This window comes from Epinephelus lanceolatus, chromosome 16, assembly GCF_041903045.1.
Source record: "Epinephelus lanceolatus isolate andai-2023 chromosome 16, ASM4190304v1, whole genome shotgun sequence".
NCBI classification, from domain to species: Eukaryota; Metazoa; Chordata; class Actinopteri; order Perciformes; family Serranidae; genus Epinephelus; species Epinephelus lanceolatus.
Genome location: NC_135749.1, coordinates 18,298,638 through 18,322,120, shown reverse-complemented (window position 1 = coordinate 18,322,120; position 23,483 = coordinate 18,298,638). Strand labels below are relative to the sequence as shown.

Genomic DNA, 23,483 nt, shown 5'->3' with positions numbered 1-23,483 from the left:
GGGCTGAAAATGTGTTACTGATTTACCGTATTTCCTTTATATCGTATGAAAAAATAAATGCCAAAAGTTATTTCTTTTGCTACTACTTTATATTACTATTACTGAAGTCTGCTGCTGAATTCAGCATCATGTTTCCCTCATACCTGTTTTTAATAAATCATAAGTTAAAAAAAACGTGTAAACTGCATCGTTAATGCAGACGAGCAGAGGATTAGCTGGGAAACAACACATTTATTCACTTTACACAGAGCTACAGTTAATACTGAATTATGTTACGTTTGCTGAATGTGTTAGTATCTCTTAGTAAGTCATCAGAAATCGTAAGTCATCTTTAGAAGGACCAGAAGTTTACCTCAAGCTAGCTCGGGCCATGTTAAAGTTAATATTTTAATGGAGCAAGGTAAGCTAATTGCTAGCATGCTCGGTTGAAAAGGGGAAAAAAAAAAATGCTTTGAGGCGGTTGTCAGAGATGGCAGAGGTATGATAACATAATCCTGTTTGAGCTATAACAGGTGGTGTGTTCTACATTTTATTTCCCAATTGCTTTTCGAAATAAGAATAGAGTACTATAAACAAACTGTTACCATTGGAAATCGCTGGTTTCAGTTCGACGTCGAAAGTTGCACTCATAACTCAGGCAAGGAATCACGGGCTAGGAATAAGGTGGATAACATACAGTGACAATATAGGATCTATCCATCTATCTAACAATATACACTATATATTTGTGCACACAATCATGTTCAGTTTCACTTTAAGATTTCATAAAAGACTTTTATTGCAGTATTTCAAAAACAATGTAATACTCTCTGAGGTTTTTTTAAAAAACACATTGACCCTGTGCAACTGATTTCCCCCTAATTAATGCCAATTAGTTTTTACAGCCAGGACCACACACTTGCATATTTCTGAAAGCTAAACAGAAGGCACTTTAATAGTACAGTGAGGGTGGTCATTATCTAATTTGTTATTTAGCCCCTTTTTTATATAAATATGTACAATATAATCCAGTACAGAAAACAGTGTAACCCCTGAAGTGTCCATATAGTAATAGAACCTCCAAATCTGTGATGATCTGTAAAAGAAAAAAAAGAGAAGAAAAAACTTTAAATGGTTTGATGCCCAGTCAAGCTCTTAAGCAACCTGGGAATTGTTCCATGTAACTACATCTTTGGTTTACAAGTGTTTACAGACCAGCAAAGGGATTAGCAGTCTTGTGTAGGGCGTAGGTCTCAGAAGTCATTTGACTTGTCCCAGCTCCAGTACTGCAAAAAGTAGCTATCCTTTTTATCTTCTTTTCATTTATAATTTAAGTCAAAGGACATAGAAACAGGGGCACATTTCAAGTCTATTTTTGACATTAATTAATGGCAACTGTAAATGCCTTACATTTTTATTTACATTACATTAGACTAAACCTAGTACACTAACATTTGGGTTTCATAGTACTTTTATTAAAACTATACAAGCACTTTATGATAAACCAAGGGCAAGGATTAAGATAAATGGAGCAGTGTTCAATTCCTTTAACTCAGAATGAGGGACAAGGCAAGGCTGCCCAATTAGTCCACTCCTTTTAGCGATTTTTATTGAACCCTTGAGCCAGTGGACCAGCCAGAGCAGAAATATTAAACGGATATATATGAAGGGAGAACAGAAGATTTCCTTATTTGCAGATGACATATTAGTATATTTATCCGATCTGGAGCGCTCACTTATATACATTTATTCTCACTACTAGAACAATATGAACAATAGTGATTTCTATAGATTTCTTCAAGTTCGGCACCATATTGACCAACTGATGACGCTTACCTTTTGAACTCAAATCAAAAAACCATCTCAAGACTTTATAGGGGGCTGCAGCTAACAAAATGTAACTCCCTGTACATAAACAAAAACTGTTGGAGACAATGTGGGTGCTCTGATGCCAACCATCATCACATATTATGGTGGAGGTTCATACAGTTTTGCAAAAGGTATTCCAGGTGGACTGACCATTTAAAATAGAGACTGGGCACCTTGCCATTGGACAATGTTACCTCTCATGAGAGACACCTATTAAGGATTCTAAGTGCTGCTAGCAGGAAAGCCATTACCAGAAAGTGGCTAAAGTCAGCAAAACCAACAGCGTATGATTGGATTGACGTTATATATGAAATATTTAGGATGGAAAGGAATACTTTTTCTATTAGACTGCAACAGGGCAAGTTTTTCAAAAGATGAGAAAATTGGATGGTGTACATCCAACCTGTTCATTTGAGGTGAATTTACGTCCTTCTGAGTTGTTTTATTTTTAATTGATTTTATTTATCCTTGTCTGTAAACTGATGAGTATCATGAAGACACACCCCAACATTCTGGTTCATATGCGGAGTTCAGTTTGTCCCTTTTTTCTGTTTAAGTTTTTTTCTATGTTCACACCTATACTTACATTTATTTTATCGGTCCATTCTGGCTTCTGTATTACACACTGAAACATACTTTTATGTTACTTTCTGATGTAACGGTGTCCTACAGAAGGCCTGGAAAGATAGGGCTATAAGCCTAAAAAAGAAAAAAAAAAGCCTACTACACTAACATTTTTCACCCCACTCCTCAAACCTCAAAACCATGCAGGCCCCCTCTCTTAATGGTTACTTGACATCTTCAACCCTGAGAAGTGGGTCCATGCCTTTTTAGAAAGGTACCAAACACTCGGGTAAAGTTTACTGCAGGCGCTACTTTCTATCAAAGCTCTGCCTCAAAATTAGAGTCAGACATTATAAACACATTTTCTCACATTCTGATCTCACTCTACATTCTTGATAGTCTCACATATTTGCCATTACATTTTCACCCTTCATCAATTCTTCTCATTCTATTCCTCTTCATTTTCTCATCTCTGCTTTCTGGATTAATGGATTATTAATAGTTCTAACTTTGATGATGCTCTTGATGGGCCTTTGGCACATGGTTAACCCACAAGGACACTTTCTCCCACCTAGTTTCAAACAAGTCCCAGCTACACAGACACTTACAGAAACACTGGTATTGTACACAGTCATATACCGCCATGTTCTTTGACTGGCATGGATCTGTTTTCCATCCCTCAAGTAGACTGTGTACTGTCTCTCTCTTATCCTCTCTGATTCCCTCGGTCACGTTCATACAAGTTCAGTTAAAGGTAAATTGCCCCACCTTTTTCTTTTAGGTGAAACATTAGCCCATGCAGCCAGTACGCAAGCAGAGTCTCTCAGTCACCATATAAGGTCAAAGTAGTACCAGGTCTTGGCACACAGGCACATTCCAAACCCAATGGCTTAAGTTTGTTTTCAGCATTTGTATATATAGTCTTTTCAAGTTTTATGACTTTGAGTGAAAATCCAGGAAATGCTGCAGTGTTGAGCCACAGAGGTACTTTGATAGTGTCGTTGGCACATATGGGCAATGGGTCTTTTTGATCATCTTGCATAAATAGTTTCCATATAAAAGGTGGCTCCTCCATCTTTCGTTATCCCAGGCTATTCCCCATCTGTTAACAGAACAACAGGGATAACAATGAATGCAACAGTGCATGAACTCTCACTCATTTTCATCTGTCCTTTCCCTTTCTCGTCTCTACTGTAAATATTATGAGGGGACAGTCTTAAGTATGTTCTTATCTCAAAGACACTCAGATTTAACGAGTATACCAGTAAAAGTAAAACAACACATTCAGCAATATTTAAAATAGAATAATACTCAATCACATTTATATAGTTGTACTAGACTTCTAGTGTATATTTAAAGCAATGAACATTAGCTTGTCCACCAAAATTTATTTTCACATTTTAAAAGCAATGTCAAACATTGATCTATCATTGTTTGGGAATAAAAACTACTTTCAATTATACAAAAAACATAATTAAACACAAAACCCAAACACATTATTATTTATGTATATTTCAGACTTGAGACTTATTTCCATTTTCAAACTAAATAACTCTTAATAAAAAAATCTGAAGTGTCCTAATACCTTAACATGACTTTAAACATATCTTACCATTTTTATGGCTCAGAAAGTTGCAAAGAAATTGTTCTTTCACATTTTACTCTATAATTTTACTGTGTACTATTTACACAGTATACTGCTCCATCTGATTAACTCAAACACTAAAAAAGATTTAAATTTCTAACTGCTGGCTTTTTGTCATATTGAAGTTGGGGTAAAGCAAAAATAAAGGTGTGTAATGAGTTTGACATGCCACAGAAAAATGTGTTATTAAAGCCCCAGCCAAATTTGACTGATGAAAAAAGTTGCTGAGTTTATGAAGTTACGTTTCAAAATCATGGAGAAAAAAATAGGCAGTATTCTCTGCTCTGAGACGCAGGGGGCCTATCCGCTGAATGTGCTGAAAGCAGGTTATGGGAAAGCTGACGTGCTCAGGCTCCTATCATAGCACTACAACGGATGCTCCATCTAGCAGCTTTGTTGGATTTGTACAGCCATACATGTTTGAGCCACCAAAGCCAGATCCAGATTCGGAGCCAGAGGACGCTGACCTGTCCGAAAATCAACCTAGTTCTCCTCAGTCTGAAACAGAATGGTAATTTTTATTTATTTTTTCAAACTACTTATGCTGAGGATTGCTCAATTGCATCATTGATAAGGCTTTTAGCCCTGCCTAAAAAAATCCTGGACACAGAAATGGTAAAAAACAGTATAACTCCCCAATGCAGTGCTATAGAGTTCCCAGTATTTTCACGTTTTAAACAAGTGTTTTCTAACATGTATTATGTGTTTAGATGTAATTCCCAGAGTTTACTTTACCCCGACTTTAATCTAAACCACTGATTCCACTAATACGTCTCCACTATTCAAGTTGTTTACACCTAATGCTACTTTTGTTCATATCTCTTTCCCATCCACGCTGCAAACATCATCCTTGCAGTGATAGACTACCTCAAAGCGGCTGTAGACCTTCTTCTCCTTCCTCAAACTCTCTATCCTCTTCAGCAGTCCTTCGCGCTCCTGGACGTTGCCTGTTGGTCGGAGAAATCTGTTCTTTTTCAAGGAGTTTTGTCTCTCCAGCCCCTTCTCCCCGCTGTCACTGTCTCTGTCCCCTCCTGTTTCTTCTTGCTCCAGTCGATTCTTCTGGCTGTTGGCTGAGATCTGCCCTAGAATGACTTTGGTATCATCACGTAGGTTGCTGCTGAACAGAACAGAGCTGCCTGGAGCCTGGTATCGAGATGGGCCTGATGTCATGGTTGATGTCTTGTGATTAGCTGTAGTTTGGTCGGTTGTGGTAGGTCCTTTATCTTTAGCTGATGAACTCTGCTTTTTGCTTGAATCTGCAGTGACCTCTCTGACCGTGCTCATGCCCCTATCGTCTCCTGAAGATTTCTTCTCCTTATCCTTGGGCCCTAGGAATCCCTTTAGCCTCTGAGTCTGCTTCTTCAAGAAGTCGAGTGTCTTACCTTCACCCTTCCCCTCACCAAGTGTGTTGATGGATGTATTAGATCCCATTACTCTGGACTCATCACGTGGCAGAGTTGAAGAACTATGAGAGCGACTCTTTCTCAGTTCACTCTTCTCTGCGTCTGTAGCGTCTGTGGTAAGAATCTCTTCACCACAGGAGATGCGACGAGGATTCAGTCCTTTCAGCTTCAACGGATCCCTCTTGAAGAGCTTAGGTGAAGGAAGAGGTTTTAGGGACTTAAATATATCCTTCTTTTGACCCTCTGATGCATTTTCCTCTTTATGAGGTTGAGTTGTCTCTGAAGGCTTCAGGTGGCTCACAGGTCTGGTGGCCATCATGGGTGGTTTTGAGGAACTAAATGAAGATCTGCGACTGAGCTCAGCTAGTTTTGCAGATATGTCGGTCTTCTTTAGTTCAGGTTCTGCCGGAGTAACGGAGACAGCAGGGATCTTTGGAGTCATTGCAGTTTTTATGGGAGGTTTTTCAGAAAGGTCTGGCTTTTTTTCAGCAGGCTCTGGGATTTTTAGCGATGACTCAGTCTCCATTTTTGAGGCTTTTCTCTTAGCAGCCAGGTCTTTGAAATATTGTAGTCGACTGGCTGGGTCATTCATGTTCGTAGATAATGATGTTGTGTATTCAGACTTCTCAAGAGTTGGTGTCCTCCTTAAATCTTCATTGGTTTTCTGAGGTTCCACTTTTGATTTAACCTCATTTTTCAATCGAATCTCATTTTCCTCTTGCTGTTGCGCTTTCTCCCTCTCTTTTTCTTTTTCGGCCATTTCTCTCTCTGCCCTTTCTTTCTCTGCCCTCTCCTTCTCTGCCCTCTCTTTTTCAGCTCTCTCTTTCTCTGCCATTTCTTTCTCCGCCCTTTCTTTCTCCGCCCTTTCTTTCTCCACTCTTTCTCTCTCCCTCTCCTTTTCTTTCTCCTTATCTTTTTCCTCAGCCCTCTTTCTCCACTCAAAAGGCTCACGAGACAGTGACCTTCTCTTCTCTAGGATCTGGGCCACAATCGAGGAAGTGCGTACTGAGTCTAACTCTTCATCCACCTCTGTGGCTGGTTTTAAGCCAAGGCTACCACTGTGCATCTCTGCCTTAGAAGACGAGAATATAAGTGAGGAACGCAGACGAGAGCTACGTTGAAGGAGTGGGTTAACACGTGTGCGGAATGATTCATGTTTGGTCAGGAAGCTATCTGGAGCCTCTTTCACCTCCACATCCACACCCACTTCTCTTGCTGCACCCATTTCTGGCTCCCTCTCCCTTTCAGCTTCCCTCCCTTTTTTCTCTTGTACAAATGACTTTAGGTCACTGTGTGATGGAAGCAAATCCTTGCTTGTTGTTAGGGCAGAGTCTTTACTGTTGCTCTCAGGTAAGGTGGGCTTTCCAAAGCGGGGTCTTACAAAATCTGGTCTGGATTTGGGGGGAACATTCAGTTGCTCCTTTATTCCAAAGCGGGGAGCTGAATTTTCAGTGGCAGTTGGCTGCTGAGATGATGGAGGATCTTCAAACGCATCAGGCCCCATAGGTTGAGTCAGACCTTCATCTCCACCTTCTTCATAAGTGCTAAGATAGGAGTTGATTCTCCAACTCCTCAGGCCTTGCCTAGCATCCGCATCTTGCTCCTGCTCTTGATGAGACTGTTTGCCAAATGGTTTCTTCTCTGGTGGGTGGAGCTGTGTGGGTGAGCTCTGACAGGCATACGCCTGACCTATGGTTGGCCTTTTACTGCCAGAACCTCCTCCATACCTCCCAGCTAATGGATGTGCCTGGTGTCCCTCAGGTGCTCTTAAGTCCTCAGATGAAAAGTAGTCTCGCCCATAGTTTGCAGGTGGAGGCTCCAGATCTGAGCGAAAGCTTGAATCTGAATACTGGTCGATGGAGAGTTGTGGACGAAGACCTCGAAGTCTGTCGTAGTGTCCGTGGCCAGAGCCCGACCCAGGCCCTTCAGTTAAGTAATGGCTACTTTGGGTGTGCTCCCTGTAAAGAAAATATGGTCATTCTTAATTAGTTGATTTAAAATGTACTGTTACATGTAAAGACATTCACTCATATAAATTCATAATTCAGATTCCACACAGCTGTTGGTATTATAGAGTTAACTACCTGTGGAAGTCTGTCTCGTCTAGATTATTCATGACTCTGTGCTTCATGAAGTGCCTCGAAGATGTGTAGTTTTCCTGGGTTCCCTCTGCGTAGCTGTGCCTCTTGAAGGCAGTGGTACTCAACTCCATCTGCCTGGAAACTATAGACCTTCCCTGCTCCAGAAATGACTGCTGCAGACGAAACTGTTGCTGGGAATACTTTCCAATCGTGATTCCTGCGCCAGGTTCAATGGTGTGACGAAATGGATCAGCCCTTCGGAAAGGAAGTGCAGGGTTACGATCAGAGTCTCCATAGGGGAAGGCAGAGGGAATCTCAGGCTGTCTGCGGAAACCTATGGGGTTGCGCAAAGACTGGGTCCTCTTCAAACCAAACTGGTTGCCTAAGAAACTGCTGGTGCTGCTGGTGTCAGAGAGAGCAAGGGCTCCATCGGATGGGCCAATGACTAGAGGTTCTGACTGAGCAAAGAGAATGCGAAACTCTTCATCAAAGGTGGCGACCAGCTCCCCGAGGAAGAGATGGGCAATGCAGCGGTGGATCTTCTCGTAGGACCACATGAAACTGTAATAAATATAAAAGTACAGTGGAGGCAATTAAACGACTTGCATCTACAGTGTGAATAGCAAGGGAGTCTTGGGAATTCAATGAGCACATAACAAACATGCTTAAATTACTCACCTGTAGTTGCCACTGAGTACAGCTCTGCAGTCAGCCAGTAGGAAACGATCTTTCACCTGCCCCTTAAACGATTTCCCCGTCCGGGAATAATAGGTTATTCCTGGCACAGTCCTGACACGCACCATCTGCAAAACCAAATTTCAATCATGTAAGCCTTAGTGGTAATTACTCGTTATAAATACATTAATGACACAAAAAAATGCCAAAGGGCAGGCAACTGTTTTTTGAGGAAATGTAATGAAATGCAAACTCACAGGATGTAGGTCCAAGTTGACTTTGCAGTTGAAGACCATAGAGACAAAGTGAGGGGCTTCCTGCTCATCCAGTAGAATGTAAACAGGAACGTGGCGTGCTGCTGCATCCAAGAGGTCAGCAAAAATGTCCACATCTGTGAATGTGTCCATCACCACGGCAAGAACCTTAAGCAGAAAACCAAGTACAAGAGCATTTGTCAAGGTTTGGTCATTATAATATAGTCTTCGTTGCACACTTTTTAAACCAAAGTTAGCACATGTATGCAGGTTTTTTAAGTGTGGGAAAACCCATTAAAAATAGATGATAGACTGCTTTTGCACTGCCAGTGGACCAGAGCAGTGTACAAGGCTCTGCAGCGGGCAAGTATGTTCAACGACACAGATGGGGTGGAAGACAGGGTTAGTAAACAGTATAAAGCAACATGGAGGCCAGTGAAGATGGTACAGTGGGTTCTCCTTATTATATCTGTTACTTATGCAGTATTTTTATCAAATTGGGTGCAGGATAAATTTCAAACGATGTTCCAATGCTGCTTGGATGGAGACAGTATTTTGTGGCAGCGTGTCGGCAAAGGGGCTAAAATTAGCATGCCCAACTGGGTGTCATATTTCAATCACTGCCAATTGAAGTTGGAGCCAATAAGTATCCGTGACTGCAGCCATTTGTCCCAGGAATGAATGCTAATTGTAACCTTTTCCATTAAAAACAAAAGCCAGATGTTAGTGGGTTGTTTGTCCAGTGGGAAAGAGGCTTCAGTCTAGTTTTATTAATATTATGTAATTTCATTATTTTCTTTTATTTTAACGATTCTGCCTTGTTTCTGTTGGGAAACTGAGTAGCCGATTTAAAACTGCAACAAGTTGAAGGTGCTTTAGCAGTGACAGTTCATTGTGTTTATCAGCAATAGAAGATAAAGCATAGAACATTATGCTCTCAAAACGCGCTGTACATAATATTGTACGTGTTTATGGTACTTTTGATAGGATTGCATAATCATTGCTCCTGAAAGTGTGAGACTAAAGTAGGAAGTTAAGAAAAATGAAATACTGATTTAAAATACTGCAGATATTGTACACATGCACCACAGTGACGTTTGATATCACACAACTGAAGAGAGGTTTGTATTCCTCACTCAACTGCATTGAGTAAAAAAAATATATATATATCAAGCCTATATCAGGTCTTACAATGAGTACATTGTCTGTACAATAACATCTCTTAGACAAAACATGCATGAAACCACATTCAGTGTATCAGCAATAAAATGTAGGTTAATCTCTTTAAAATTTACATAACAAACAAGGTATAGACAGATTTATAACCCCTCTCTCAGGACCTGTCTATATTCCATGTGCATGTTCAAATCTATCTATATCTAAACAAATCTATATGCCTGAACGCAGGAGAGCCACACTTGTAAATTTTGTCACTAAGACAGACATGGAGGACAGACTACAACACGGCCCACCACACCAACAGGTTTGATTGCTTCTGACGTTTGGCAAATTGGCATCTGCACTTTGTGCTAATTATATTTTGACTTTAGGCCAGTCAGTTAAAAATTCATCTAAAAGGGTGTGGTGGCAAAGTTGGCAGTGGCAGATAACAAGTAAGATTAAACTAACAATAAGATAGCATAACCTACGCATACTATAGTCACTGGCAACCCTTTATCTCTACTGTTTTTTTCTTTGAAGAGATAAAGATTGATTTGTATAGTGCACACTGATAAGACAGAGAGAGAGGATACTCCGCAAGAAATTATGTATTAATTTATTACATCATTGGTGTTTACCACCTGTCCACTTTTAAATTAGCTATAAAGAAGTAGGGTATGTGCATAGACAAAAAACACGTGGCACATTTGTTGTTGTTAAACACTGAATAAATTGGAATGCTTTGATCTCATCTTCAGATGCCATGTTCCCTCAGAAATGCCTTTTGAAAACAAACTGGATAATCAAGTTTAATTCACCCTGATTCCTCTCCCTCCCTTTTACTTACTTGGCGTGCATTCTTGATGAGTCTCCTGGCCTGCTCCTTGATACTTGGCATGTCTGGGTCTGATGGGTTGACTAGAGTGGTGACCTCTGTGGGCCCCATGAAGCTATGCTGTTGCATTGGCCAGCCCAGGTCCAGCCCGGGGGCAGCCAAGTCCGACTGTACCGGCCAGTAGGTGTCTGAGGAGCCATCAGCGTCATGACCCCCGTCATGGTACGTAAGCTCTGGGACGCTGGAGGTCGGGTTGGGCGTCTGGAGTGTGGACTTGATGAATTCAATTTCCGACTGTGCCAGGAAACCGACCACATCTGCAGTCTGGAGGAACTCATAGTATCCCTGGTGTGACAGGTAATATCCAAATTACATCTTAAAACCAATGTATATGTGTTTTTGGAGTATTGTAAATAAATATTCATGACAGACAGACACACATAAAAACACACAAGAAGAAAACTGTAGTGTTACCTGTATGTCATTTTCTATCAGAGCATCAATGGCCAGGCGGTACTCCTCACGGTAATGTGGGGGCAGGTAGTTTGGGTCGAGGGGGTTATCACCAACTGATGAACTCTGAGATCGGTTTGGCATGGTTGGAGAGAGGAGTGGGGTCAGAGGTCAGGGCTCAGGTGAGGGGAGGCAAGGGAGGAGGAATTCAAACCTGTATAGAAAAGTAGGAAAGAAAGAAAAGGTCATTGCGCAGAGAAATTATATCGGTAAATTAAAAAATGTGACGCACAGTGCTCTTATCAACACATTGTTTGTTCAGACGTCTCTGCAGCCTGACTTTACAGGTTTCTAAGAATCTCAGAGCAAACAGGTACACAAAACAAATACCGTCATGTGTTTAGTCACATTGCTTTTCCATCTAGATAACACACCACTCCTCGATCTGTGATATACAATACTCATGGTTCAACTAAATATCCCTCTGTGTGGTGAGAGGAAAAATGCTCGTCACGACACACAAAAAGACAGATTACTTATAACGACTTACACAAAGAGCTTATTGTTGCTGAGTCAAAAGCTTGTGCAGTTTAACGATTACACCTTTCATATTAACACACCTTTACCAGCACACAATACCACATGGTAATACTCAGGCAGACGTTAACAGTTGTGACAGATTTTCATAGAAGTGTTGATTTTTTTTTTTCAGCTACGGGCCAAGTTTCTACGTTTATAAGGCGAGTAAAAGCAGACGTGAAGAAAAAGGTGCAAATAATTCTAAGAATCGTAAAAGCCCCTCTCCAGTGACTTTTGGCATTTTTATATTTCTGATTTTTCTGTGTCATTTCCTGACAATGTAATTACACTGTTTGAATCGATATATAAATCCAGATTGATGTATCGCTGCACCTCTAGTAAATTAACATCTACAGACTACAGTGGGTTATGTGAGGAATGACATCACAAGCACTGGTACTGGCAAATAAATGGCTATCAAGACCCAAAAATGGAAGCCTTTGTTAATACAAAGTAGCGGATATACAGAATGGGTAACTCACTTATCAAATCTACTTATACATTGGCAAAAATACTGATTTAAAATTGGGGTATTTCATTAACTAGCAAACAAACTAGTTGCACATATCAACTGCCAGCTAAGTAATTAAGCTAAGCAGTTGCCATTCAGAAGTAACTGAGTTCCAGCTAACGTAATTCTCCACCTCATAACTTATATTAGAGTGACCGCTATTGCTATCCATGCTAGTATCTATGCTATTGCTTTGACGCATACAGTACAACGGCAATCTGGTTGCTGTGGTAATGGACTATTAACCACACCCCTCTCTGTTTGAGAAAGAACATAACCTTAAAAACAGGAGGAAACACTGGCTGGAGTGAACTCTACTTATTAAGTTGAGGTTTATGGTTTGTTTGTTTTTACAAATGCAAAATAGGTGTGGTACTCTCACTAAACCAAAAACAAATGTTGACAACTTGTGTAACATAATTTTTGAGTGGATGACCCGGTACAGTAATACAGAGAAATACAAAGGCATAGTTTCCAACTTCCTAAGACAAAACATCTGACCCCAATGCATCATGTGAGACATTTTCTATCTTCTCTGGCTCCCTAATCTTATAGTTAGACTCTGTGAGTGAAAGTTAATGGAACTTTGTTTCCATTTATGGCATTATGCACTCTGCCTAATTGCCTGTTTAAAAATATCTTAGTCTGGCTTGTGAGAAAACTGCATACAAAAGGTAAGAACAAAGTAAACCAACAGGATATGGAAAATACAATGAGAGTAAGAAAGAAGAAAGTCAAGTGAGTGAAAGGGAGGTGTAAGGGAGAGGTGGGAAAGGCATTCAGAGGTGTATAGACAGGTTCTCTCATTTGTTTTAATCCTGGTGCGTCACGCTTCAAGTTGCTCCTCAGACCTCATCCTCAAAACTCTGAGTCAGTCATAACACACAAATTGATTTTGGAGGGCACGATGAGTATGCCATGACTTGAACTTAATTTGAGTCAGTGAAAGGAACATTGTTACACAACAGTTTGTGAATGTTTGATTGTTTAAATGCAACAAGGCTGGAAAAGTTCTGGATTATTTTCAGATCCAAAGGCAAAGCTGAGTATCAATCATATAATTATATATGTGGATAAATTGATTTATTATATAAGATAAAGACAGTAAGCCACCATCTAAAAACAACATAGATGAAAGGCAAAGACAACTAAACCGGATACACAAAGAAACCTTATGACAACAAAGCACAACAAGGAAGAACATAATATTAATGAGGGCTGTTGTCATTATCGATTCATTTGCAGATTATTTTTTAATAAATAATCATTAGGCCATCATAACCTATGTCTTTCCTGACCAGCACTTTAAAATCTAAAGATGTCCAATTTACTACCACATGAGAAAAGCAGCAAATCCTCCCAACCAAGAAGCTGAAACTAGGCAATGTCTGGTGTTCATACTTGAAAATATATTTTTTGATTATCATAAGAGTTGCTGATTGATTTCAATGAACAACCAGTTTCAGCTGTAATGATCACCTCAGCTGGCGCATATTGGTATTTGGTCGTATTTACTTTGTGAGGTTGGGTGACTAAAATTAAATGCCTGACATCATTTTGATGTAGAATACTGACGACAAATTATGTTAATATTTTGTTGGTTTTAAGTTTTATGACATAACAACAAAAATCCAACATCTTTCAAACGTCTCATGCCAACGTCATTTAGTTGAAACGTATGGAGAAGAAAACCCAACGTCTGCAAAACGTCATAATGAAATGCTAACGTCAATAGTCAACTTGGTTTTCATTCCAACTACAATTTAACAACTGTCCAACATAAAAGTCCAGCGTCTTTCTGATGTTATGATGATATCCGGTGCCATCTGTTGGTTAGGTCCACTTTGTTTAGTGTATATTTGACCATGATTATTGGACAGCTGTATAAATATTTTGTGGTTTAGTGTTGTGTTGTCAAAAATATTACTTTGTAGATTTGTTGTAAATATTTAAAACAGTTTCAACACTTATTTCCGGCAGTACTGACACACTGGTACCAGCTGCAATTCCTCGCTCCATCTTATTGTTAGTGTTTTCTTCAATCAGTGCCTGGTTATATTTATCTTTTAATAATAATTTTTAAAAGAATCAATTACAAAATTTGCCTGTGGTATTGAAAATGGTATCACATATCAGCATTTTTCAAGGTATTCAAGATACCAAAGATAGAAATTTCAGTATCGTGACAACACTAATTTACTGTATCTGGTCCAAACAGATAAAGCAGCCGATCACTGACAGAGGTCCCAGGCCAGATTTCAACCCACAACAAGGTCATGTGATAGCCGACGGTCAGCTGAGCCGACCAGAACACCCCCTCATTGATATTTAATGTGTTCCTCCTGACAGCTGCATACTGGACAGGTCATCTAATGTTGGAGATCTGGGTTAACAACCACTAAACATTTCCAGTATCCAAAGTAAGCTGGTTAAACACTCGGGAATATAAGTGATACATTCCTTCTACAAATTGCATCATGTGGTCAAAACAGGAAGTGTTTGTGACTGTGTGGATATATCACCAGGGAAACGTACAGTCCTAGGAACAGTGGTTGATTGACAGCCTTGGTACATGATCAGGGTGTGTGTGTGTAACCTGGGGTCTGAGTGGGAGGGTGAGTAGGTGTTTTGTAAGGTTGTACCTGCTTTAAAAGAGTGTTTGACGTGTTTTCTGTAAACTTCCACAAATACTTAAGAGATCGGTGGTGATAGCAAACGGCCCTTAGTTCAAACCCACAATCAGTGGGAGAAGCCGGTTTACTCAGAGGCCTGGTGAGTCACCGGGTCGCCCAGCCTGGCCTAGCCTGGGGATAACTTGCAACATACTGCTCTGTGGTGATTCATCTGCTGGCAAAATGGCTGACATCCTGTTTCCTTGCTCCTCTCGAGCCATAGAAATTGGGCCTTTGTGGTGTGCTGTTCCCATTTAAAAGTTCCATAGTGGGCAGAGCGGCACGTTAGCTGCACATACTGCTTTCATGGAATAATTTCACTACTGCCAAGTATAGAAAATGGAAGAATCAAAACTACTTTGATATGATTGGTCCTACATTTCAAATAAATCTAGCAGCCTGGGGCTTGATCTGTATACAAGTGAATTGTGCTGAGGCAGCAGTAACGTGCATACCTGAGGACTTGTGATAACAGCCATAATCTGAGATGTGCACCTGCCTGTGCTCGTCATAATGTTTAAACCTCAGGGAAACCATCTACCACGTCTGGCAACACTACAACCACCAAAAAAAAAAAAAAAAGATTGCATGTGCCTTTCGGATTGTGAAATAGTGCTCCTGTTACTGTCTTTGTCTGTTACAAAAACAGAGAGGGCTGCAACTAACGATGCAAATTCTGACAACTGAGGAGCTGGAAGTAGACATGTTTCAAAACCATTTTTTCCTTCCTGATGCAGATTCTGCTACCTGAACTTGTGGATGAGCCGATACTGAGTACAAATCCAGTACCATTGCGTTAAAACTGAACAGCTGTATACTACGAACCCTGCATGGATGTGAAATGATTACTGTCATTGTATGGCACAGATCAGGTTAAACCCTTTGTAAAACATGAACAAATACACACAGAGATGAATGCTGTACATGTTGCCTTTTTACTGGTGGGGCTTTCCAGAGTAAATTATTGCCAAATTGCAAAAAAAATAAAAATAAAAAATGCACAAGTTGCACTTTTTAGTGGAAATAAATTCTGCTTAAACAGTTGTAGCTTACACAGTGCAACTTGCTGTGTAACAGTAACGAAGAAGATTTGATTCATAGGACAAGTGCAGTTTTTTCCAGGTGCCACACATCGGATTGGATCAAGCTCTGTTTGTGTTGCTCACCCTGTGAATTTATCAACGCTTCTTCAACAAAGTGTAGATTTACTGAAGCAACTCCACCTCGTCATTCATCCAGACAAATGTTTGTGCGGGTGCCATTTTTTTTGTTTATACATCACCGCTCTGTAGAAGGAAGCGCATGTGCACAGGCACGTGTTGTTTCATTTACAAAGTCACACCGATTACTGGCCTGGCATGTTAACTACAGCGTTTTTGGTTACTTTTGTGGATCTGTGTGCATGGCCATTGTTAACAAAACGTTGTCTGAACACTGAACTTTTTTCAAAATGAAAATGAGAAATGATTCCAATTTCAGCGGATTGTTTTCGAGTAAACATGGCCTCAATTACACGCCGATACACAATCCACCATTTTGGGCAGTATCAGAGGCATTTCTCATACTGGTATCAGTATCAGAAGAAATCTAGCTGGAAATACATAATGTTTAGTATTTTTACTTGAAAAATTAATTAATTGATTGAATATTAAACCAATCCACCTTAGAGGAACCCAGGAAAACCTGTGTGAGTTGTCCCTGAGGGGAACATGAGCTATATGGGTGACTCAAGCGCACAGTAGCACTAAAGAGAGCCCAAGGGGGGGTCTCTCTTTCACCCTCCTGACCTCTGGGTCATTGCAGACTGAGGCAACAGAAGCATAACACAAGAAGCATGGCAGCCTTTCTTCACCTCACCTGCACCACTGGTAGGATATTCAAACAAGTACTGCTGCTTTGTTTGTTGTTATAGCAACTTCAGTAAACATGATCAGACCGTAGACAGTGACATGTTGATAGAGATCCGTCTGTCTCTCTGCATCCCTCCCGTAGTTATAAAGCTTTCCGTTGCCCTCACAAGGATGAGCCTGCCCTAAATGCACCACTTACAAAGCCAGTTGGAAACACTAAACCGCCACAGGATAGGCAGGCAGCAACCGACTGCTGCTCCTCAAGGCTGATAGACCCAATATTTAGATGTGCCCAATGTTTGTTCACCAAGCGTGTAAATGGCTCATTCTCAGCATTCCTGCCACGAGAAGAGGGAGAGAAACAGTTCATGAAGAGCTGAGAGAGGGAAAAAAATTTCTATCTGTCTCAACATGTGAACCAGAGAAAAAAGCCTGGGGAGGCAATAACTATTGAGCACAATCCCCAAAACATATTTTCTGTTTTCTCTCTCTCTCTCTCTCTCTCTCTCTCTCACACACACACACACACACACATGCATCTGAACACTCCTCACTAAACAAACACTACGATTGATCCGGCATACCTCTTCGGTCGATTCACTTTGTGTGATAATTCGCTGTGAATGGAGTGAGAAAACAATACCTGAAAACAGGTTTGGAGGGATGCGCCAGTAATCTCTTGATGCTCCTGTCAGGACCTTTCAGTGCCACTTTCAGCAGTTCAACACACACACACACAAATGTAGATAAGGGCAAACAGAGCACAACTTGTCTCTCTGTGTATCATCACACCTCAGAGCGACTGCTGAATGCAACACAAAAGACAGCTCAAGGTCAGGCAAATGTATACTGTATGTGAGGACAAGCGTTGGCACCTATCCTCCCTTTTTACAACTGTGTTTAACGTAGCAGCACTGCTAGAAAAACAGGTCCACTGAGGTCCTCGTCATCTGTTCCAACTGCCTTAATGTCTGCGGTCATCTTGAGTGGAAAACCCAACAATAAAAGCCGAAAAAAATGCTTCTCCTTTGCTCCTACTCTCCCCCAGAAGCACTACATGTCTCGTACATGAGTTACAACCACAGACAATGGCCCCTTGTAACACATACAATGCAAACAAAGCAAAGAATGAATGGGATGCAGCTCAGGCCATATGGCTAGTGTGACAAGATGAAATCTATAATAAGAAGCACACATGAAGAGACGCACCACAAAAAAAGCTGGCACCACAAAGTTTTTCCCTCAAATTATAAACACATGGTGGATTATTCCGATCCAGTGAGTCACTTTGAATGAATCGAGGCAAAGCCTGCAAAGGTGAAGCCTGAATCAATACATTGCTTGTTTGGGTCAAAAACACAAACAACATGGATCTATGTGTGTCATATAGATACCATAGGAGCCTATAGATCAAAGTCAGTAGGAAATGACATGTGAAGGTTGTCTTCCTTGCTCAACACACAAGGCTGTATGATTAGAGGACAATGGTCTCGTGTTATCTCGCCAATTATCTTTAAATTAGAGGGATGTAAAGTCACCCTATTGATATGACCGGCAATCCATACATAGCATTGTGCAACTAATGCATTGGGCGTGCTTGTAAAAGTGTCTCTTCCTTTTCAAGCATTACTTATCGCCTCCAGTTCCTCACAATAAAGCGCAGACAAAAGATCTACACAGTCTGACAAGAAAGTAGCTGTTTTTCTCTGTCTTGAATGTCTTCAAAGGACAGCAGAAAGAGCAGCATAGTTTGTCAGTGCCAGCCAACGCGGAGCCGTCTGTGTGCTTAAACTGTAATAACAATACTGTTCAGGTTTTGCAATGCACAACACCTACCTGGATGACCTAATCCTCTGTAAACTTAAGACTGCTCTTGAGGAAAGTAACCAGCATTTCACTTTTTTATACCACACACATTAATGGAGTAATGAATAGAGTAGGCATATCTAGGATGCAGTTAGAAGATAGGAAAACAGGACATAAGATAATACAATAGGGCAAAAATACAAAGAATAGAGTAAAGCAGGATACAATTACAATAGAATAAAACAGGATAGAGTGGTACATAATAAGATAAAACAGGGCAGGATACAATACAATAGACCCTCTATACAATTGGCTCTTTTGTTGATTTTCCACTTGCAAACCTCGCTTTTATTTCCACATCGTACCTCCCAAATTAGTTGCAGAACTTGTCTCCTGTCTTCTCGCTTTCCCCCGGTGAAACCGCCGATGTGCGTCTCCTTCCCGTCGGTGCGTCACATTCCCCACTTCGGGTACCAACTCCACCCAAACCCCCGGTGTACACCCTCCACTGCCAACCAGCGAAGACAGGCGATGACGTGGGGCCACACGGACTCCAGGCCCGGGCTGAGCGTTTCCCTCGGCGGGGTGTGAAAATCCAGAGCTGCCGCCACTATGGCACAGAGCAGCGCGCTGAATGAGGAAGAAGCAAGGCAAATCCTGCTAGGCAGGGCTTTCCCACCGGTGTGGCTCCTCCCAAACCCGTTAATCACCGAGAGCACAAGATCATTGGCAGTGCACTCCCACTGGTGGATTTCAAAAGTGTTGGTCTTTATGTCATAGCTGGTGTTTTATCTTGCCCTTGTGACACAGAAGTTTGTCCAAACCTTCACACAAAACTCTTTCAACATCGTTTTTGTAGCCTTTGGGCCAAGAGCAGCCTTGTTCAAATAAATCAGACTATTCTACCCCTCTAGCAATCACTATTTACACTGGTTGTGTCTTAACACTGCTTTGCACTTGTTTTGTTTGGTCTTAGCACCTTATTTATTTATCTATTATTTATTTTTATGTTGACTACTTGTTTGTAGCTACTCCATAAATATTACCAGTGCTGGAGTAGCTCCCAGCCTTTCAAGCTACCAATTACCTCACTCTGGAAGAAACAGAACTACAGCAAAGCTCGGGAGAAATCTAGTTTGGTTAAATCACCCTCTTAAATAAAGTAGTTCAAACGACTTTGTGAAAAGTTAGCAAATTAAACATGTACATGTGATGTGAAAGTGTCACAAAATATATTACAAAAAGTCACACGCCACTCTGCTGAGTTTGTTGTAAAAAGTGCTGACTTGTTTACAGGTTAACCATACACACACAAAAAAACCCATTATAAATGGGAAAGTTTAGTTTTGTATTTACAACAGTCACTTACACTTTCAGGAACAAGACTCCAGTTCAGAGTATTGCACCACATAGAATCACTCAGTAAGCCAGCTAACCCTTCTAATATAACGTGCAAGAACTTCTCTAAACATTTATTAATAAATAAATAATCTATACTTCTGACTACCTGTGATTATAATCATTATAATTATTATTTTATTTGCGTAGCACAGTCCATACAGAAAGTGCAACTAAAAGTGCTTTACATAGAAAATGGGAAAATACACATAAAAGACAGGGTAAGATGGAGTAAATAAGATTCAAACACACACTCGCACATACATTAAGATATGAATTAGGTTTAATACCAATTAAGTAAATAAAAGTGACGAAAATGTAAGTCTAAAAAGATAGGTTTTAAGATTTCATTTGAAGCTGTCTGTCTGACGTTCTCTGGAAGGCTGATCCAGTGATGAGGGATGTGGAATGAACGGGAAGCCAATGAAGAGACTTTAAAACCAGTGTAATGTGTTCTCAGTGTTTTGTCTTGGTGAGTAGCCGTGCTGCTGCATTTAGGATCATCCGTAGTTTGTTTAACATCCTGAGACCCTGTGTCCTCATATGAGGACATCTCATTTTGGGTTTACTGGACCTTATTCTTCATTCTACTTAACTTAGACCTGTTGTCCTCATTCGTGGACACTTTTTTGTCCCATCTAGTGGCCCTGGCAGAGCACCGAAAAGACAATCAAACTTGACTATCTAGAGGAAATAGAAGTCGTAACAAGGTTTCCGTCTGTGAACATGCAGAAGGATAAGTTACACAATACACTAATCCATTTAATAACAAGATGGCAGCCATCTTTGCCAAGTCAGTCTGCAGTCGATCCCAACACAAAAGTGGACAAGATACAAAACCTGATCACATTTTATGATTTTAAGTTGTTTATTTATGATTAATATTGTTTGTAGTTTGATATGGAATATAAATGTGACTAATTTTAGCAACCGTAACAAGCTAAGACACTGTTAAGAAATTAGGAAGTACTTCTCTGAGGACATTGGGACTTAATTATCATTGACAATGTTTAGTTTTTATACTTATCCCCCTATACTTAGCCCCCTCACTCTGACATCTCTCCACTTTGTGCATGTATAGGTCCTGTTTGTGCATGTGTGTGTCTTTCGAACCTGTGTGTAATTGACAAGCAAGAGTGAAAACATTGAATTTCCCCTCAGTGGGATTAATAAAGTAAATAAACTTAAACTTAAACTTATCAAGTCCTACTGATCCCAAATAGCTTGGAGAAATTAAAAAAGGCATACCAAACAAAAGTTCAGGTCTCAGGACAAGGCATTACAGTAGTTAAGTCTGCTGGAGATAAAAGCAGTTTTTTTTCAATGTCATTTTTAGATAAAAAGAGATTTTACATGGACAATATTTCTGAGATGAAAAAAATGCATTTTTGGTGATGTTTCTCACTTGGGGTCCAAAACACAGGTCACAATCAAAGATGACACCAAGGTTCTTGACCTTATGCCTTTTGTTCACAGCCAACTTTTGCAAATGACTATTACATTGAAATTGCTTTTCCTTTGATCCAAAGGGGGTTCAATAACAGTAGACAAGTAATGGTAAAATAAAAAGTAAACATATGTGTCCTTTCATGGCCCAACATTGTTTGCCATTTCCAAAGTCAACCAAGCAAAATATGGCCAAAAAAGTAATTTAACTCCTTGACTCACCATGCAAATATGAATGTGGTCGACCTACCAGCAAGCTACTGCAAAAATATAGCTGAGTACTAGTTAATTACACGTGGTTCACTACTCCCCAACACCAAAAACATGTAGCACTACTGGCTTTAGAAAAACAATGTCATGCCTGCAAAACCAGTTACCACTCTGGGACAAATAAAGGTCTTCAAACTGAAGTGTGTACTTGTGCATGGATGGGTTAATAATAAAGGTCTCTTGAGTCCCGGGAAGATTGGGGTGTCTGGCACCAGATTAAAGCTGCGCTATGTAATTTACGACAGAAGAAATAACACAGTCTGCCTCATACGGATCGAGAGCTTAATTCACAGTCAATAAAACACACAATTTCTCAATTCAATCCACCCAGTGGTTTTACTGCTGCACCCTTACTTGGTCTGGCACAGCCAGTGGCTTATGGTGGCTAATGTTAGCCAGGCTAGTCTCAAGTGTCCCCAGCATTATTATAATGAAGCCAGGGACACCTTTAAGAGTCTGTGTGAGACTCACTGGGCTTTTCACAAACTACAATGTAAACCCATCCGCGTCATTATTAGATGGTCAGAGCAACAGGTGTTATTCAGCAACATCCACAATCTTTCTAACCATAACCAAGTAGTTTTGGTCCTCACTGCCAACCCCCTACGAGAGTCGCTTCATATGATCAACTTAAACCGTAACCTTTTCCGCGCCATAAACACTTAGTTTTGTTGCCTAAACCAATGACTGCGTCCAACCGACACACATGTGCGGGTGATCTTTAAGCAAATCTGGGATGTTTTCCCAAGCATAACCAAGTAGTTTTGTTGCCTAAACTGAACCATTGACCTGCTTCTTATCGCTGACCACTTCTGCATCCAGATACAATGGAAAACACTGCCTGTGTAACGTCCAGTTTAGTAACGCCCAGACTTCTGCCCAAGCTGCAATGTATGATGAGTAGAGATGACATCATTTGTTAGCTATATGTGTCTGTGTAACTGACATTACTGTTTCAATTTGCTGACTTTATGACTCTTCTCTTCCTATGCTAGTACATTTTAGCATTTAGCATGATCCCGTAATAACTGACCCCTTGTTAGCAAAAGTTACAAAGGCTCAGTTTGGTGTTTGCATATTCTCCACTGAAATATTGTGTAAATGAGTCACCTGCTGTTTTTCTGTATGGCTAACCACCTGAATCAGCAGACTTTAACATTACAGTTCCTCTTTCTATATGAATCGTCTGCTGAAGGCTGCACCACCCAGTTTCTCCTTTACTATGGGCTGGATTTGGGAAGCAGGTCACAGTGCAGGTATTACTCAGATCCAGTGACACTATTTGTGAATGTACGTATATAAAACCATCGTGGTACTGGATTTAGCAGAGTGGTCACACACTTTTGGCCATAAGCTAAATGGCTACTTGTTATGTTCCTGAAGTTTAAGCTCGGCCGAGTTAATTTCAACATTTAGTGATTGTGTAACATGAAGAAAATGACTCCTTCTTTTTGTTTATATTTACTTTCACTGCTTCTCTTTTAGATGCTCAGTTTGTCTGTGTGTGTGTGTGTGTGTGTGTCTTTCACTTGCACTCAAACACACCGGCAACCATGACATTTAAACAAGGCACAATACTGTTGGGAGGATACACCGCTGTGTGTGTGTGCACTTTATATGGGCTGGTCTTTGTCCTGAAACGTGTTTATCAGACAGAACACACCTTGTTTCATGGCCCTCCGATAGCAACAAACTCACACACATGAATATAGCTGTGTGTTCAGTCCTGCTCCTAAGGGTGTGCCTCCTGCTTGAATGCACCCATATCTTAATAAGCTGTCGTACGCTGAAATGGCCGCATTTCTGAGCCCTCGCTTTGCCCGTTGTCCTTCTTTTCAATTCATGCAAATGTGCAACTCTCAGCACGACAGAGATAAGAAATGAGAGTTGAGTGTTTGCATACAGTTGAGTGAGTACATGTGCAATAATAAAGTGAACACTGTGAGTGAGTATGTGTGAAATATTATCCGATGAAAGAAGTCTGAGTGCCAGTAGAGGGAAAGTGTCTGCTTACATGAACAGGCTCTAATAA

The 23,483-nt window shown here is 40.5% G+C and overlaps 1 protein-coding gene across 1 annotated transcript; it reads right to left on the bottom strand.

Moving 5' to 3' along the window:
* Window positions 1–753: 753 nt before the first annotated feature.
* fam83hb (family with sequence similarity 83 member Hb) lies at window positions 754–18,999 on the bottom strand. Its single transcript, XM_033637236.2, has 8 exons — window positions 18,703–18,999; window positions 10,941–11,133; window positions 10,479–10,811; window positions 8,474–8,638; window positions 8,220–8,344; window positions 7,545–8,102; window positions 4,925–7,418; window positions 754–3,514 (listed from the first exon to the last, which is right to left on the bottom strand). Exons 2-8 carry the CDS (start codon window positions 11,061–11,063, stop codon window positions 3,494–3,496), a joined length of 3,819 nt encoding a protein of 1,272 aa, XP_033493127.2. The 5' UTR covers window positions 11,064–11,133; window positions 18,703–18,999; the 3' UTR covers window positions 754–3,493.
* Between the last annotated feature and the right edge of the window lie 4,484 nt (window positions 19,000–23,483).

Coding starts and splice junctions, on each gene's coding strand:
- fam83hb (XM_033637236.2), bottom strand. CDS start 11,063: ATGCCAAACCGATCTCAGAGTTCATCAGTTGGTGATAACCCCCTCGAC. Junction 8,639..10,478: donor TCATCAAGAATGCACGCCAA/GTAAGTAAAAGG, acceptor TTTCTGCTTAAG/GTTCTTGCCGTGGTGATGGA. Junction 8,103..8,219: donor GTACTCAGTGGCAACTACAG/GTGAGTAATTTA, acceptor TATTTATTACAG/TTTCATGTGGTCCTACGAGA.